General features: G+C 46.9%; 1 protein-coding gene across 11 annotated transcripts in view; it reads right to left on the reverse strand.

Annotated features, from left to right (window-relative positions):
• elavl4 (ELAV like neuron-specific RNA binding protein 4) overlaps positions 1-18634 on the reverse strand; it is a 63045-nt gene that overhangs the window by 27220 nt on the left and 17191 nt on the right. For all 11 annotated transcript variants that reach the window (XM_078108460.1, XM_078108459.1, XM_040184029.2 and 8 more), the window contains exons 2-3: positions 8795-8881; positions 4491-4737 (exon numbers count right to left, since the gene is read on the reverse strand). In XM_078108460.1, coding sequence (XP_077964586.1) covers positions 4491-4737; positions 8795-8881 — 334 coding nt within the window. The remainder of the gene's footprint in view (positions 1-4490; positions 4738-8794; positions 8882-18634) is intronic.

An 18634-nucleotide genomic window follows, 5' to 3' on the forward strand; every position in this document is an offset into this window, starting at 1 on the left:
GCCTACTGCGCTGCACCTCCTGAGGGCGCGGAGGGAGCAGGCCCATAATCCCTCAGCCATCCACCCACCCACCAGCCGGGGACCGTCTCGACTCTCTCCTGCCCAGGTACGGTGCACTCTGAGGCCCATTCGGCGGCTGGATCTGAGGCCGACACAGGGGACAGTCTCAACCTGTGAGCTGCGTGTAAAGGGCGGTACGAGGGGAATGCGAGGGGACAGCGGCTGTCTGAAGTGAGGGTCACTGGAGGTGCGGCACAGCCAGGCAAGCTCTAAGGGCGTCCAATTTTGGGTCCTGAGCAGAGGGAGGGGCGGGAGGTGCAAGGACGGCTGCTGTTAGGAGAGATACAGGACATTCTCGCGACCTGGGACTCTTAAACTTTAATATGTGTCTGCACTTCTGGGCCAGGCAGCTCTCTTAGTACCTGGCTTTGGAGATGTCAAATCGCCTTTTCGTCTCTTTCCCTGTCAGCTTTGTTCACGCTATCTCCAGCCTTCAGCCCATTTCAGGTCAAGATCACTTCGGCCTGCATGCAAGGTGTCTCGCTCGCTCACTCATCTCGCTCGGCATCTTCTCAGTACGGTGATGACTTGTCACCGCATTGCATTTGTGTTGTTTAAGTGTTTCAAAAGGTTTTAAGTTGGTCACGTGATAAAGACAGATGGAGGAATAATGGCAACATTTGTTCCCATCATTAGTAATGATGTGAAAAAAAGCTTGGCTTGCAATCTGAAGTACAAAGAGAATCTGCTTTTCCCTAGAGCGTGTTGTCAATGTATATTTCAGTAGCAACAAAGAGATGTGGAGGTGTGTATGTATGTGGTGAATATTTGATCTTCTCCTCGTCAGACTGACAGACGTTGTGCAGGAGATGAGCTCATCCGTCCTTGCAGATCAGGGTTAGATGCATATTTTATGTTTGCAATACTGGTAGGTGCACCCGATGTTCCAAAAAAGAAATGAGGCGACAATGAAACTAATGGAAGTGTGCTGCCCGAGCCGAGGACTTGAGCACGCAAAGCAAGCCGATTCCACCAAATTGTTCAATTTTCCTCTTTTGAAGGTGTACCTGTCCTTATGTAAGGTTTGGGTTTGCAGCGGGCGTCCACATGGTGCTGAAGCTGCTGTCTGTCAGAGGTGCTCTGGCTTGAACTACTCCACAGCTGACATCACAGTCCTATCTATTTTTCATAGCCAACATCTGCTTGGCTTGCTACATTGTCACTATGATTTGCATCAGCTCGCCAGGTTCCATGTTTAAAACCAACACATGGAAGGTGACTAGAGCCGTGTGCACCAAAGGCTTCCGTCTGGGTGCTTTAGGATGATGTCTTCGCAGTGTTTGTTGTAGACATTTTTTTATCTGCATCGAGAGGAGAATAAAAAGGTTTCCATTACGAAAGGTGACTGGAGTTAGCTGCCGGAAGAAGGCAATAAGTGAATTTACTAAAGAGTAAAGGCTACTGAGCTTTTGGCAACTGTGAATCCAATTGGAATCCAGCCAATGCAATTAATCCTTGTTCCAGCATGGAAAGCCATTTCCTTCTCTTCCACGTCATTATGGAAACAAATGTATTCATTTCTCCAGCAGAAAAGCAGCCGATGCAGAAAGATTACCCCGAAAACGACTTGCTGACAAGGATCAGTCAATTCCATTTTTCTCTGTGTGAGTGTGTTTGTCCACGGGCATATATAGCAGTTTGCAAAGTGCTGATTCAGCATTGTAAAAGGTGCTCATCGACTTCTCTCTCACAATAAGGATTTGCATCTTTTGGTGGTTGCTTCCTCTCTCTTGACATTTCCCTCCCTTTTAAAGAAAGAGGAAAACCATCTGTAATCCACAGAGTCTCACGGCCGCCATCTGGCCATTTGTGCGAGCTGCATTCTCATTGCACGAAGCGCGGGAGGAGGTGAAACCGCTGCAGCATGCATGCTAAATTCAAACGGCGATCTTCTTTGAGACATCTTCTCTTTAAGAGACACCTGGAGGCACCGGGGGGGTTGTGTGCAAGTGTGTGTGGGCTGCAGGTAGGTGCCTGTAAGCTAGCGTTTACTAAAAGATTAACCTGCACGTCTCTCTGCCGTGTTATGAGCTCATCAGGCGGAGGCAGTTGTGCGTGCAGGCGGGCGGGCAGGTAGGCAAGCGGGTGTGCGTGCATGTGGAGAGAGAGAGAAAGACATGCAGAGGGGGAGCTCTTATACCGGCTGGAGTTCGCCAGGGCGACAGACGGCGCCAACGCCGGCCCGTAGCCGCCCGAGCCTCACGCCACAAGGCGTCGTCGGAGCCGACAAGACCAAGTCGCCACGAAGCCGAGGACCTGTACGTCACTCCGGATGTACCTCTGGGAGGCGCACACACCTCGTCAACAAGGGCCGTCGGGTCGGTTAGTACTGTGCATTGCAAAATTTATGATCTTGAAATTTGATGGCGGAAAACTTCATACTAAAATATTAAAAAACTAAACTTTGTTCTACACTCCTTAATGGAATATGACGTCCTTAATATCCCCATCAAGATGAATAATGTGTAGCTACTGAAAACTCTTCACTATCCTCAAGACACTCTGAGGTTTCCTGCTGAAAATTCAACATGGTAAAAAATAAATATGCTCTCGCTCCAAGTCTCGACTCACTCGGATGAAACATTTTTAAAAATCCTTAAGAGACGTTGATCCGTTTTGAAAGGGGAGAAAGGGTACAGGTGTCTCTTTGCCCCTCCCGCGGGCAAACCTGGCTTAGTCTGTAATGATTTGGATGACTGTAAGAGTCTAAAGCCTCTTGGTGTTCCCTGTTAAAGGTAATCTGCGCTTTGTTGGCCTAAAAGTTTGCATAAGGAAATTGCACCCGAGGGAGAGAAAAACATGCCTAGAACCAGAGGGGGGGGGGGGGGGGCAATTGAGGGAGGGTGTGATTTTATTTTTAACTTTCTGCGTTGATGCTCGGTCCTCAGATGGACCCTGCAGTGCAGAGCCAAGAAGTAGCCTAAACGGTTTAGAAGTGAGCGAACAAACAGTTCTACCTTCCCCTCACAGTCCCCATTTAGGGCCCAGGCAGGTTTACAGCAATTCTGTTCCTTTTTAAACTCCCTTCAAACATCGGCTTGGTTCCTCTGTGTCGCCGGGCGAATCACACTTGAGGGGCAAATCGGCAGGAGAGAGGGGGGAGAACACTCTGATGGGAGATGGGGATAGCATGTGGTATCGCAGTGTTATTTTTGTACACACCATCCTCCATTATCCTGGTGTGTCTGACTCTCAGGCTCCATTTTGTGGCCCATTAAAGAGGAAGAGAAGATGGTCCTAGAGAGGTATTGTAGCGCTGTGGAATACGCCTCAAAGAGCCAGAGGACGGAAGGAGGCTAGTTCCTGGTTCACAATCAACCCTTTGGCCACTACCGGCCTTTTTGGTTGTGCTTAATCCATACGGAAACTTGAATGTGGTGATTGCGTTTGGGTTTACATATCTGTGTACGTGTGTTTACTCTCTCCGCCTCGCCCGCTATCTGGAGACTGGCTCGGTGATCTCCACCGCCTGCCAGCCTGGTGCTCTTTAATGAGATTATCAGGAGGAGAGCGCCAGTAAGTAGGATCTAAAATGAAAGCCATTATGGAGCATTATCGCAGAGCCGCACCAACCCCCCCCCCCCCGTCCCCTGATCCATCTGCTGTACGGCGTCCCACACAGCCACTACGCCCAGATTACAGCCATGATTAGCACCGCGAAGTGCTGCTTAATTTAAACACCTCTGGAGAACATGTGGCACTTTGCCGCATTGCTGACTCACAGCACTTGAACACACACAGAGGGCAGAGATGGATTTCTCCTCCGAGAAGACGACTGCCGTCAAACACTCAAATTGCTCGGAATGGCGTTGAGCCGTGGGCTTGTGTACACTTGTGCGAAGTGAACTATTCATCTCCTGTTTAATTCTTTACACGTGCGTCTTCATTCGACACACGGCGCACTGGTGCCTCTCTGCATCGAGACCCACCTTTGATCCACTAGCCGCGTGTGAACACTGAGGCAAACCGTTCTATTATTCTTACCAACATATTGGCTACCGCAAATATTCCTCCAAAACACACAAAATGAATTATTATGACATAAGATCAATTAAACAATCATTTTTAAAATGTGCTTTGTTGAAGTGAAGTAAATAGCAAGCCAAGTCTTAAAGTGCCATAGTGAGGCCAGTCAAAACTGTCAATATAGACCGAAAGCATCTAAATCCCTTCTACCTGGTTGAACTCTGTACAGAACCAACAATTCACCACATCGTGTACTTATATCCTAACTTCATGCATCATATTGTCACTGACGCCCAAAGACTTAAGCTTAGGTAACTTAGGTGAAATACAGTGAAATAATCCTACACTTTTTAAAACGTTATTGGACACCTCTGCTTTGCTTTCACAGGATTTAAATTTCTTTTCTGTGTTGGTGAAAAGAGGAAACAAAAGGCATCAGTTTCCGAGTGCAACGCGGACGCTACCTGTGATCTTGTCGCGAACCAGCTTGCAGGACTCGATCTCGCCGATGCTGCCGAACAGGCTGCGGAACTCCTCCTGGGTCATGTTCTGGGGCAGGTAGTTGACTATGAGGTTGGTCTTGCTGTCGTCATTTGATTGGCCGGTCTGCATGGGCGAGGGACAGCCGCGGCTGTTGGTGGTCGGCCCGTTGGCCGTGGTGCCTCCTCCGCTGGGGCCATTTGTCACTGGAGCCTCCATGTTACTGATGATCTGGAGGAGGAGGAGGCGGCAAGGAGAGGAAACATAGAGCGAAAGTGTAGGCGGGAAGACAGACAGAGAGAGAGAGAGAGCGAGAGAGACCACGTTTATTAGCAAAGTGCAAATTTATTTAAAAACTCAATATGTAGCAAGGCACACAAGAATCGGACAAAGTGGTTATTTTCTAAATCAATTTTCTGAAAGCATCACTTTTTTGCATTAAGTCAAATCAAATGTTTGGATGAAAAGGTTTTTTTAAAGGCCTGTTTCCAGACATTTGAAGGGTTTTAAACAAGCTTTGCACATGAATAATATTAGTTTTCAAACCATTATTTCTTGCCCCACAGGGATTTTGGCACGGCACATTTCTGCACAGGACGTATACATTGTGTTTTTAAATCCAGGAGATCGCCCTCGTGGACTTTGGTGTTTTTTCATTTACGCTGGTTCCAGGTTTAGTTCATGCAGCTGTTATTTGACTTTATTTACTAGTGGCATTCTACGGGTTGAAAAGTGTCTGTGGATGGCAGAATTTTGTTTGTTATTTTGCATCTATGTGATGATTTTTCAGGTAATTCGTGAACATATTTTAATTTACCTATTTAAAATCAGAGTAAACACATAATCCTGAGGAGTTTAGGAATGATGGTGTTCAGGTTTATATTTGTGACAAATTAACAACAAATGTTTAAGTTGGTAAAAAGAAAATTGCCTCTCATATCTGACAACTTTATAAAACATAGTCCCAAAGCTACTAGACACATAGTGAACCAACTGCCAACAGAACAGGCCTAATTAAAGATTGAGAAATAGACCCTTTACAGTCCCTAAACACTGTTGAATTAGTTGAGTGTGGGCATGCAACGCGATGCTACAGCTATGCTATCTGTCTCCGTGTAGAGAACATCAAATACTATGAAATGGTTTTGGGTTCATCGAGCAAACTGTATTGATCCGTCCAGCACTACCTAATAGGTTGAATAGCTTCCAGTCCGTCCGTCTGGGAGAATGTAAAAGCCTAAGGTAGATCTTGAATACATACTCATATTCTTTCGTTATCTTTGCCAACCTTTGCTGTCAGTTACTACGAGCAGCCACCGGCACCGTTGGGTTGATTGGGACAGACAGACATGCAACAACCATGCTAACTCGTCTGGGTGGCTCGTCCCGTAGCCATGCAAGCGTGTTTTTAACGCGCGTCACACGCCGGCTGTAAAAAAGGTCCATACAAGAAGAACTAGGGACGGATGGACGTTGGTTAAGAAGCGTCTCCAAGCAGTTCTGGGCTGATGCTGCCGCCGTGGCAGAGAGAAGCTTGTGTTTTCTCATCTGGTTTTGCAGAGCACCTCAGGATCAAAGTGCTCAAACTGAACTTGTGAGTGTGAGCGAACAACAGCGAAGGTGAAGGAGTGCGAGTCGGAGGAGGAGGAGGGAGGGAGGTTGCACTTTGCTTTTCCACCAGAGCACTCTGATACATATTTAATAGAAAGGCTTATTCTTAGCGAACATTATTCTCCAACAAAAGCCGTGTGTGAGGTGAAATTATTCATGCATTTGCATTACGAAAAGTTGTTTTATCAAATGAATAGTTTTTGCAAATGTAAAGCGTGGAGAACACCAAATCTGAATCCAAAATGGTGATAAAACGTAACAAAAAGAAGATTGACGCGCTGGTATAATTGTGTGGAGAGCCTCGTTCTATCTTGACTCACACCTAACCAGCCTGTCGACTGAATCGTTAAGATCTCTTTAAAGTCCTTCAGTGACCTCTCGCACTGGTAATAGATCCTGTATCTTATGTCTGAAAAGTCCAGACTATATATCCGGTCCATTTGAGAAAATGGGCCGGCTCACACAAACTCGCAAAGTTCCCTTCAGAAACCTGCACAAGCAGCGCAATGACCAAACATGCTGCAACCCAAATTAAGATGCAAATATTCTTCAATCTGATTCAATCCAATTTCTAAAGTCATCTCTGATCTCTCCCTTTCCCCCGCTCAACCATTCAGCTCCCGGTCTATTTTTAACCATTAGGTACCCGCAGACAGGCTGCACTGGGAAGCAGGGCTGGTTTTAGCAAAAGAGGAGTGGCGCACAAGTCGTCTTCTGCTCTATTTCTGGATTATCAAAAGACTGGACCTGTTCTAATAATATATCTCCAAACAGAATAAAAAAAAATCCCGGAAGACATTTACGATGCGTTTAATCTCTAATGACTTTGCTTTTATCTACCTGCGTGTAGTGGTAAGAGGGGATGGTGACGATAAACAGAAAACAGGCCTACAAACAACTCAATAAACACCACTCGTATGAATCCGTATAACATTATGATACAACTGTACAAGTCGCCAGCTTCCATCACCTTGATGGAAAAAAGTCAAACGGTGTGCAGTTAATTTGAATGAGTATCTTTATCCAAGTACTCAGAATATATTGCTACTATAACAAATAAAATATCTCAAGGTAAAATGCCATGAGGGGCCATCTTTTCTCTTATAAAGGCCTAGTGCTCTTTTCCTTCAGGGCAAGTGTTTAGAAGCCTCAACAACACAAATGTCCGTCTTTAATCTGCTTTCATCCTCTCATTCCACACACACACACACACACACACACACACACACACACACACACACACACACACAGCAGAGAGGGGAAAAGCCCATACTCAAACACGCGCATACACTCCCATGCACAGAGAGAACAATGGTCCAAACCCACAGCAGAAAACAGACAGACAGGGAGATGTCTGAAAGCTCTCAAGATGAGAGCTGCATGCAAATTGTTCTTTAGACAGTATCCTTTCCTGCTCACTCACCGCTCTACCACAACAGAGATACAGAGACGGGGGGGTGGAAGGAGAGAATAGCATCCAGCCATAACAGAGCTGATTGGAGAGCGCCTTATTAAATCTGTTTACATTCCCTGCTGCGTTGCATTCTGTCAGTAAGACTTTCAACTCCGTGGGATGTTTTTTTGAGGACTTTTTTTTCCCACCAAAATGGCTGCCTCTCATTAACGGGCACCCGGCGAGTCCCAGTGGCCAATTACATTCCTCTCCTTGACCCTGCCCACCAGCGTTTGTGCTGCTCGGCAGTCCACTTCATGGCGGTCGGTGAACACTCGGCCAGCCCCGGATCTCCCACCGAGGAGCCTCGTGCCGAGGACAGAACTCCCGCCGTCCCGTTGACTCGGCACACCACGCGGCGCTCTCCAGATCCCAGCACCGGGCTTCCAGCTACACGTACACGTGGACCGTGCGCGGCCTTTGGGCACATGTGACGCCGAGGATGGAAATGCTAACTGTGAGTTTGGAGGACAGCTGATGAATCTTAAAAAGACCACCATGTTACTCCGTAGTTCCCTAACGCGGGTGGTGGTAAAGCGAGCTGCCGCCCGACTTGAGTTTCTCCTAACAAAGTGATCTTACGCTCAGGACGGCCTGCAATTTGGGCGAACGGCGCCGTTACGTGTTTGTGCTGGGCGGCCCACGTGACCATAGTCTTAAAAGGGGAGGAGTGGGCGTTCAGTCGGTTGCACTCTGCACAGCTGGATGCCACCAAATCCTGCACACTGTCCCTTTAAGGATGACAAAGCGATTGGGCTGGAATCAAACAATGCTGAAGCTACAGTTGCTATGAAGTGCATTGGGGGACAGATTAATTTTTAATGAGTGCTGGAGTGCTCAATAAAGGAGAGAGGGGGCAACAGAGGACAAGTTACACTCGTGAGCAACTTGAGTAAGTGTCTGCAAGGGAGTAGAGGCCCGTCAGAAATGCCCACGGTTGCAGCGTGTTTTAATGAAAGCTGAAACGCACAATTGATTTGACAGGAGGTGGTAAAAGTACTTAAACGTGTATAAATGCAATGGATAAACGCGTCAGCAGCCGATTATTGCTCCCCACGACGCAACCCCCCCCCCGGCCCTCTCGCCATCAATCTCAGCTCCAGCTCCAACGGCCCGCCAGCAGGATCGCCAAGCAGTGCATATTTATGTGAACACACATACATTATCAGATCATATTGCCTAATAGGTGTGTAAAGTGGATGAGCCATCCGTTTGTCTCCTTACCATCTTTGGCTGTGTCAGCAATCCCTTCTCTGCCCAGCCCTGGAGCTGTGGGAGCTCTGCTTGACGCCACTGTGTCTCTGTCGACCCCTACGGAGCGGAGCACAGGGAGGGAGGGGGGCAGAGCCCACTGTCAACATCATACACTCACTTCACAGGGTTACGTTTGGGGTGGGTTGTGGAGGGAGGGGGGTGGTGAGGGTGATGGCGGAAAATGGCGGCTGGCTTGAAAAACAGATACGCCTCATGTAGTCCACCAGTGCAACAAAAGGCCGGTGGCTCCGGTTTGGTTTGGTGAGTGGGACTGGTCAGATGGGGAAGAAATGGGAGGATGGGAGTGGGTTGGGAAAGCGGCAGGACTCAAATTGTTCGAGAATTTCTAAAGAGTATTCCTTCCATTTCTCCCATCTGTTTTAATAATTGTCAGAACTAATTGAATAAAATTCCATGTGTGTGTCGAAAGTGGCAGATTGGTGCGGTGACTGCAGTGACCTTGGCGGAGTTTATAATGAGGGTTTCCCTCGTGCTCTCTGGGTAAACAAGCCTGTGGTCGAGGAGACAGAAATGCCACAAATGAGCAGGAAGTCGGTTCGCTAGCTCTCCAGAGCGGGGCGGGGGGGAGGGGGGCCTTAAACGCCCGCAGCCATCCGCCGATGCTACAAGCAGCCAATTTAGCAGGAGAGGAGGACGAGAGGAGGGATGACCTCTGCCTTCATTTACTCCTGCAGCGAGATGAAGAGAGGGTGTGAGGGATCAGATGGGAGACGGGGTGGGAGGGGGGGGAGGCAAGGGCTGAGTAATGGGGAAGACACTTCCAATACTTCAAAGAAAGATAGACAGAGGTGGGGGAGTAGAGAAAAAGGCTGCCCATGCTCTGTTGTCAATGTGTCTTGTAAACTGGAGCAGAAATGCATAATGGAGGCCTAAATGAGAGTGAACTGTCAGCTTGAAAGGGAAAAAGAAGATGCAGAAGGGCAGGGAGGTCAGGAGAGAGAGGAGGACAGAGAATATCATTTCTAGCTGACAGGTAATGGTGAATTCTGGGATATTTTGGGGACGATCCCATAGAAGTAGAAGCTTTATTACAGTCTGAAAGGTTTTAAATCTAATATGACCTGGTGAAACTTTTAGCTATCACAGGTCCAGCACATGCAGGTGGGCCAAAGCCAATGAGGTGTATTTATAACTATTTTGAAAGAGCAAAGCGAGAAGAGCGCCAGGGGAAGCTACGCCCCCGAGGCCGAGTTGCCCACGCGAGGTGCACTTTGCAGTCCGGTGGGCCGAAATTCATCTCATTAACGGTGTACGACATGCTGTTAAATGCAAGCTCGAAAAGCCGACCCTGAAAAAATCAAAATGTTAGACAGAGGTGGAACAATCAAAAGCATTTTTCAACCGAGCTATGTCGCGATGGGGAAGGGAATGGAGCGCCGCGGCGAGCAGACAGCGCATGTGGTGACTGGCGAGCAAGATGTAAGAAGCGGCAAGCAGATGTATGGGTCTCCATCCAAACAGTAGACATATACTGTGAGAGAGCATAATGTCGGGGGGAAAAGTGCTTGCTAGTCAGTGCTCAATATTCACCGCACAACCCATTCGACAAAACAAACAGTCTCAGGCGTAACGCACACGCACGCAATTTCATCTTCATTTCCTCGCTGCCCTCGCGTTTATCACATGAGCACACACGTGCGTCTTCTGATAAAATCTCAAATAACACTGGAATAGGGGTGCAATGCAATTACATCCACCAACCATTGAGATGAAAAACTGCTCATGGATACATTTTCAATTATTCAGGGAATACATTTCTAGTCCGTGCTCAGATGCCGGGAAAACGTATTATATAATCGATACACTCTATAACGCCATTAATATTTGATGCCACAAAAGTGCTTCCTGTCTCCTTGGGCTCTCGGCCAATGGTGACTGAGCGCTGCAGTCGAATAGGACGCGCCTCATCGGGGGAGTAAACATCTGTTTTCTTCTACCACTCAAACACCAAAGGCCCAAGCAGCTTTTCTTTACTCCTTTACTGTGTGGATCAATTGTACCAGTCTTTCTTTTACATTAGGCACAAATGGGATCTCTGTCTCTCCTCCACAGTCTCATGGCACTTATGGCACGAGCTAAAAGGGGAAACTACCAAGGAGCTTGTGTTTTCCTTCGCTGTCCTGTTCACCTTCGTCACAGTAAAAAAAAACAGCACTTTGTATTGCCGGCCTGGCGCAGGCTTCCCTCCTCCTTCTCTCACACAGCTTAGACAATCAATTTAGCCTGACTTGGACGAGATAGATGGAGGCTGCAGAGACTGGGGAGTAGACGGTGTGCTGCAGGATCTCTCCACTGATAAGACACACTGCCTGGCAGCTACAAAATGGAGCCAGCACGCAACCATCTGACTTGGGGGGAGACTTGGCCTCCCCCATCTCGCTTCAGATATTATTAGTGGTTTCCTTATGGCTTGCAGGGTTTTTTTTTCCAGACACACAACGGCAGCATTGTGCAACGTGTCCCTCGCATCACCTGCGGAACGCCGACTAAAAACTCCCGCTCTTTCCCCCAAAGTGGTTGAATTGGAGTTTCTATCAAACTGACTGAGACACAAAGAGATTAATACGACTTTACTCGTCGGCCAGTCGAGCTCCCTGTAATGCTCTCGCTATTGATTTTAGTTTCTCTCTCCTCTCCCTTTCTTCTTGGGCGTCTGTCTTTCTCTCTCTCTCTCTCTCGCTCGCCCTCAACCCACCTCCGGCAGCATCTTCCGAGCTCTGAAATGTCCTGGGGGTCAGACGGATGCTGGGCCGGATCAATTGGGGAAAGTAATCTGGGACGTCTCGTGCACGCAATCTCAGACACATTACGGATACTCAACAACACACACACACACACACACACACACACACACACACACACACACACACACACACACACACACACACACACACACACACACACACACACACACACACACACACACACACACACACACACAGTCCTCTGTTGCACTCTGGCCTGCCTGCCTCCAGTCTCATCGATCTGCATCTGCTTTACCGAAATGGATTATTCTCTTCTTCTAGCTTCTTGCAACTCTTTTCTCTCTGCCTGACTCGGAATAATAAATCTTTCAGACAACGCCGGACGTGGATGTCGGCAATTTTTCATTTAACTTTGGCTTGACTCCCCCTTTTATCCTTTTTCTCTTTTGTGATGTTTCAGTCTTGCGTTGAGATCGATGCTGCTTTCCCACTCGCTCCTTCTCTGTCCCTGGGTAGTCTGCACAAGCTTGAGTAAGTAAGGGATACATTGGAGAGGGGTTTGTCAGACAGCATCTATATTATAACCTCAAGATTTATCACAATCATGATTCTCTAGGCAGAGATTGCGTTTTTAAAATATGGGTTATCTGATTGACTGTATTGTTCACTTGGTTTCCCTTAGCTTCCGAGTTTTGCCACATTTTGCATTTGGATGTTCAGAAGTTACTTGTTCCACTTGTTCCACACTTCTCAAAAACAGATTGTGGACAGTCAAAAGACAAACCACCATTCAAGGACAATGACCTGCAGTGCTCTATATATACAGTACACCACACACACACGCACACACACAGAGTATGGTCTCCTTTGCTCATCCAAATCGCAGGAGAAACTAGAGCCATTTGTCCACTGGCTCAATCCCAACTCTGCACCAACGCATGCAGAAAATTGGTGAGCATCTTCACTCTGGAGATGACACTTCAATTTGTGCAGCTCCAGTGACTGGTGCTCTACAGTTCTCCCTTTGTGGGGGTGTGAGATCAGTTGGACGCCTGCCTAGCTCTTTGGCTGAAGGCCGCAGCACAGGGACCAGGCCTTGGAATTGGAGGCCTGGCCTTGCCTGTCAACCCAAGTCCCTGTCCCCGAGTCCCAGCCCCAACCTGGCCCCGCAGGTCCTCATCACAGTTCCTGTTTTTTCACTCCGGTGGCGGGAGCAGTCCCTCGTTTTGAAGCCCCATGACCCCTATTTCTCTATCCAATCCTCAGCGTCAAGTGAAGGCAGCAACATCATTCCAGCAGAAACCTTTCCTCCATCGGCACCAAATCCCCATCAACCTGGCAGCCTTTGTGCCAGATCTAGCTTCTGCAGCCAGCATTTCCTCTCCCAGCTGAGTGAAATCGGGGAGATGTCCCCGCTGTGCATCGCTGTCCGTCCTGCTGTAATCCCTTGGTGTGACGGATGGGAGCGATCACCGTCAAAGCCCTTAGCTAGGACATTTTGGCGGATTAAAGAGGCTAAATCATCGTCTCATCCCCTACATTGGATTTTATCCCAATTAAACATCATTAATGTACTTGAAGGTTTAGTGGAGATGATATCCATCTTACACGTAGGGCCTATTTAGTTAGTATTAATTTTATTTCTGTGGATAGCCGGCTTGCAAAGGACCCGTCGTGAATGAAGGGAAAAACTGGGTAAAAGAGAAGGTGGGAGAGACGGGAAGAACCGTGCAAATGGACCCTCTGTGTGCCGAGGTCATGATTAGATCATGGCGTTAACTGAAGGCAAAAAAAAGACTGTAGGCCAGGGGGCGCCCAATAGGGTGATCGCGATCAATCGCCATGGCACCGGTAGATCCGCTGTCATTGATAAATAAACCACGTCACGCATGCGCCATGACTTGGTTTGTTGAAAAGTAGATTGCGAGTCGAAAAAGTGTGGGCACCCCTGCTGTAGGTAAACACAAATCACCAAAAAAAGCAGCAGGCTAAAGTTTCACCTTGAAATTTATCGTGCTGTGTTACTTTTGACTGTAATCGATGAGGCTCCAGAAAGTTACAAAACCGGAGAAATTGTTCCTGGTAGGCTTAACCTTTGATGTTGCAAAATGTTACCTGGACCTCTGACATCAAATGCGTTCACCCTTGAGTTCAGGTGGACGTTAAAATCTGAGAATATTCCCTCGAAACGTAGTGGGATATTATGTCTACGTGGAGCTTCCTTTTTCTCTCTCAGCCTTTGTCATTACAGAAAGATCATCTTTGCTGAAAGCTCATGATTGCGTTTGCACCCGGTCCAGTTCATTTAACTACTCAATAACTATGCGACACGACGGCCGCTATGATAAATAAGACCTGCACCATTTCTGGGAATAGCTCGTGTTTCCGTGCAGTGCTCCTTCCTGTGTGGAGCTGAAGTTGCTTTTCGCTGTGCTGGGACAGTGAGGCACAGGGAGCGAGCGAGATGATCCATCCGACTCAGCGCCGGTTGTCAAGAGCGAGGACACCGCCTCCGCAGGTAGCTGGCAGGTGACCGCGGGCCACGCACCTGTGCAGGCAAGCAGCCATTCTAGTGAAGCAATGTGCTATCTTTAGCGAAATACACTGAAATGACCTCGGAAAGTATGTAAACAATGCAAAACAAAGCAGCAATGCACACAGATTTACACTCAGCTACTCGACTACACAACGCTACTGTTCCCACCTGCATATACCAGGTTAGATGTAAGCAATTCAGCAGTGCCCTGCTACTGTGCCCTGCTACGTTTTGTGCACCTAAAAAGGGCCCAAATGAACCCTCATAGAATATTCTCCCAGAGCACCTAAATAAGAAACTTGACTGAACCCCATTTTTCTCTATAATTCTCAGTGGCTTTGAATTAAAAACCGGTTTGAGGCTGGAAGTGGTAATATTGGCTTTGTCGAACAGTTATTCAAAAACCTATAAAGCCTGGAGGTATAAGAACACAAACCTGCCGTGCAGTTGCACAGAGTACGAGAGGGAGGGAGACCGGCCGCTAAGCAGAGGCAGGGCCCTCCTAATCTAATCACTGTTTTCCCCCATCAGCTACATCTCAGACGATGCCTGTGTGTGTGTGTGTGTGTGTGTGTGTGCGCGCCTTGCAGCAAAGGCATAATGCTAAATCACATAGACATGATCCGACCGCTGTACGGGTGAATTTCTCCCACAGCATTGTGTACTGTGGGAGGGTGTGGCTGCCTGCATGTCAGTGTGTGTGTGCGTGCATACGTGTAGCTTCCTAATCTGGTTATTGATTTAGCTCTGAACTGGAGTTCATATAATCAAATAGCTGCGAGGGAAAAAGGACAGCCGTCAGTCATCTGTCTTAATGAGGGAACAGTTTGATGGAGTCAATGAATAAATCAAAACTACATGGAGATGTTGAGGAGGGAGACGACGAGATAAAATATTCATATCTATCCTGTGGCAAATGTCTTTGCAACCTTCTCCGTATGCTGAGTGACATTATGAAATATCCAAAATGTCATTTGTAGTTTCATTTCTTGGTCTTTGGTATAGTTATAAGCTCAATTATTCAGCAACATCAATCAACCTGTAGGATGGATTTCTTCATGCTTTTTAATGAAAATATGCTGTCACAGCTAAGCTATTTCAGGCCCTTTTTGTAGTGCCATAAAGTTGCTTTGTACTCTTCATTACCCAATCCATTTAGAGCAATTATAATGAGCCCGTTTTCTGGGGAGATCCAATCTCCAGAGTTGTGCAAATCTAGAGACGGCTTCTGCCGCAGCAGGACGAGAGGCGAGAGACACCAAAGCCTATGAACAAATGCCGGCACAGCTGACAGACGAGGCCCGCCGGCACGCCAGCTCAACCATTAAGGGTGGCGTGCATTCAAACGAGCAGATTAATACCACCCTCCCCCCCCCCTCTCCCCCTCTCACACCTCCCCTACTGCCGTGCGGTAATTGAAAAGTGCCCACAGGAGACTCTCCTTCTATGCACGTAGGCGACATATAGTAGCCGCTAACCGACCGGCGTAGAAGAATTCTGCAACTGCGTCTCAGTTTGACGGTGCGTGCCGGAGCAGCCGCACATCCAGGAGATGGCAGACAGCTTCATCCTCATTGTCTCGCTCGCTTCCTCCTCTCTCTTTTTAAGACTTTTTCCTCGTTCTCTACCTCCCGATTTTTACTTGACAGCTGCTGTTCACGCCCGCCCGCCGCTGACTTTCATCAGTGTCGATAAGCATCGTATAGAACATTCCCTCTGGTTACCCTTAGTTATACCGTGAGGGAGGGACGGCGTTCCTGTCGAAGGGAATCGGCGTTGACCAGTCAAACTAAGGCCAGTAGACGTAGCCGGTTGGCTAGCTCTGCTCTCACGAGTTCTACCTCTAAAAGGCCAAACCAAAAGAAAATAGTCGCGTCATATTCCCCCGGATTTTTTCTCATTAATTCAAGAGGAGAGTTTTTTTCCTTTTTAGCTGTCAGCAGCGGTATTATGATCTTTACGTACAAGTGGCCCCGATCTTCTACCTCCGCTCTCTGAGATCGGCCTTTTTCCCCCCCATGTCAGTGTTGCTACTGACACTTTAATGCAGGCTGTCATGGGGGAGGCCGTATTTGTGAGCCCTAATGTGTCCATTACCATCCACAATGGTGCCATTTGGTGGCGTGTTCAGTTGCATGTTAAATCTATAATTCATCCGGCTACAGAAACATGTGAATGTTTAATATGTCAGAGGCGGGTGCAGACTGTCAAAAGCGTGACCTTGAAATGTCCTTTAAACATTACACGGCAACAGCGCTGGGCCCGGTTAAGCTGCCAAAAGCCAAACAACAGGCAACGTGCACACACGCGCTTACACACACACACACACACACACTGAAGCTTTCCGCTGCTTTCTGTTCTCTCTCTTTTCCCTCGGATGCAAAATGCAGATGAGACGAGTCAGCCGCTTGTGCACCATCCTAGGAGAACCTGCCACTCAAATCCAAACGTCGTGAATACCAAAACACACACGGTACAGTGGAGGATGAGAGGAATGCAGGAAGGGATGGAGGGAGAGGGAGGACGAGGAGGAGGAGGGAAGAGAGAAAATAAGCAGTAAAGTAGCTAAAAAAGCCAGTGTTCCCCTCTCCCTCTGTATCGTCGACTGAACAAAGAGCCATATACACATGAATACCTCTTTCCTCCCGCCGTATTTTCCATCGGGATATTTATTCTGAAAAGCAGCGACGCACAACAAGGGCTCGGTCCTGTGTTTGCTAGTGGGCTGAGGCGCTAACACTCCCCAGCTGATTATGTGTCTGTCTGTAGCAGTTTGAGCTGCTGCCAAAGGAATTAGGTCTAGTATTTGTGAATGCTGCGCCCCTCACAGCGGAATGCCTTGCCATGCCTCTCAGATTTTTGGCTTTTTAAAAAGAGAGGGGGGGGGGAAAAGACACATTTTAAATAAATGAAGGAAATCGCTGTGGAAGCCTATTAAATTTTCAACGGGACCGTTTTGCGAGCCTTCATGTGTGTTTAGGCTTCACACAAAAGGAATATTTAAAAACCAAAGCGTGCTAATTGGGACAGAGATTGTTACAGCATCTTCTTATTCAAACAGGCTTTTGGCTCATTAACTGCTTCCATCTAGTTTTTGTTTAAAGGAAAGTGGAAAAGACATTTAAAGACAATAAGATATTTTTGTGATATTCATACAGACACGGTGCAGCCAAAATATATTGTTTTTTAGATGTGACTTTCCACACAAAAATTAAATCTTTAATCGCTGTTTATTTAATCACCAGTCAACCACACATAATTCATTAGAAGTGGAGTTCGTTATTCTAGTGTCATTCAGTCAGTACATATTTTGAAAACTATCTTTTTTCTCTTAAAATTGAGTATTACAGTTTTTAATTTTGCAGGTGATTATGTATAGCATTCATTTTACATAGTAGTTTGGATACTGTATTGATTGTGTGTGTGTATCCATAATAAGAGTTAAAAGCTTCTGTGCATTTCCCAGTTGCATCTTTTCTCGTTCGCCTCTGGCTACCTCATCGCTATTACCCCCATTCACAATAAACTGCTCTAAAACTCATTTTCAGGTTTGCACTTGTATCTGGGGTTTCTACCAGAGAATACTTTCCATTTTTGTTATTCAAAAAACACATTATCTTTCCCATACTGTCTGTCTCGATATACTTGGATTCAGCCTTTGTCTGCAACGCTCCTGTATCTTTAAGCTCCAGTCTGCTCTGATTGGCTTGAGAGAAAAAAGAGGAGATTATCTCTGTTGCAACTAATTGTTTTTTACTGGGCCATTTACCTAAATCTTTGGGACACATATAGTAGCATAGACACCTGAGACACGCGCTCTAAACACTTCCCACATGCATATTAATTAAGCACCGTATACAGCATTCTACCATTCGCTGGTTAATTACTGTGCACGTCCTGAACGGCAGCGCGACCTCTGAATGTAAATAACGGATCAAACATAAATGGCAGCACAACGGAGACTCTACACACGACACACAAAGCACACAAATGCTAAAGGCTTGAGCTTCTGTTTACCTGTTTTTTGTCACTTCTCAATTTTTAAATATCTTTTTAACTTTATTCTTTTATTTTAAACTAACCCATAGCCTTATTCTACTAACTCATAGCATTTTATTTTATTACTTGTGCACTGCTGTCTTGTCGTCTATTGTCATACTGTCTGCTGTCACGCAGCAACCGCCAAGTCAAATTTCTTGTATGTCTGACATATTTTGTCAATAAATGTTTTGCCATTTGATTCATTCTAAAAAGCATATTTTTAAGACATTCTTACACGACGTTCTGTGAAACAAAGCACGACCAGCCACGACCAAGAGAACATGTGCCATGGAAGTAAAAGAAAGGGCTTGTGTCTTGTTATTCTGGGACTCCGGCCCGGGTGGTCCGTCTCTGTTTGTGAGCAGTTCATCACGAGAGGAGTCAAATGGTGAAGGAAACAAATCCTTTCCAGCTCTTCATTTAACAGGAGCTAAATGTTTTAAGATTAACGTCAGTTGGAGACAAGAAGGAAAGCGCAACTTAGTATCTGGTTTAGCTGCAGTCCCT

The sequence above is a fragment of the Gasterosteus aculeatus genome, chromosome 8, assembly GCF_964276395.1.
Source record: "Gasterosteus aculeatus chromosome 8, fGasAcu3.hap1.1, whole genome shotgun sequence".
In the NCBI taxonomy this organism is placed as follows: domain Eukaryota; kingdom Metazoa; phylum Chordata; class Actinopteri; order Perciformes; family Gasterosteidae; genus Gasterosteus; species Gasterosteus aculeatus.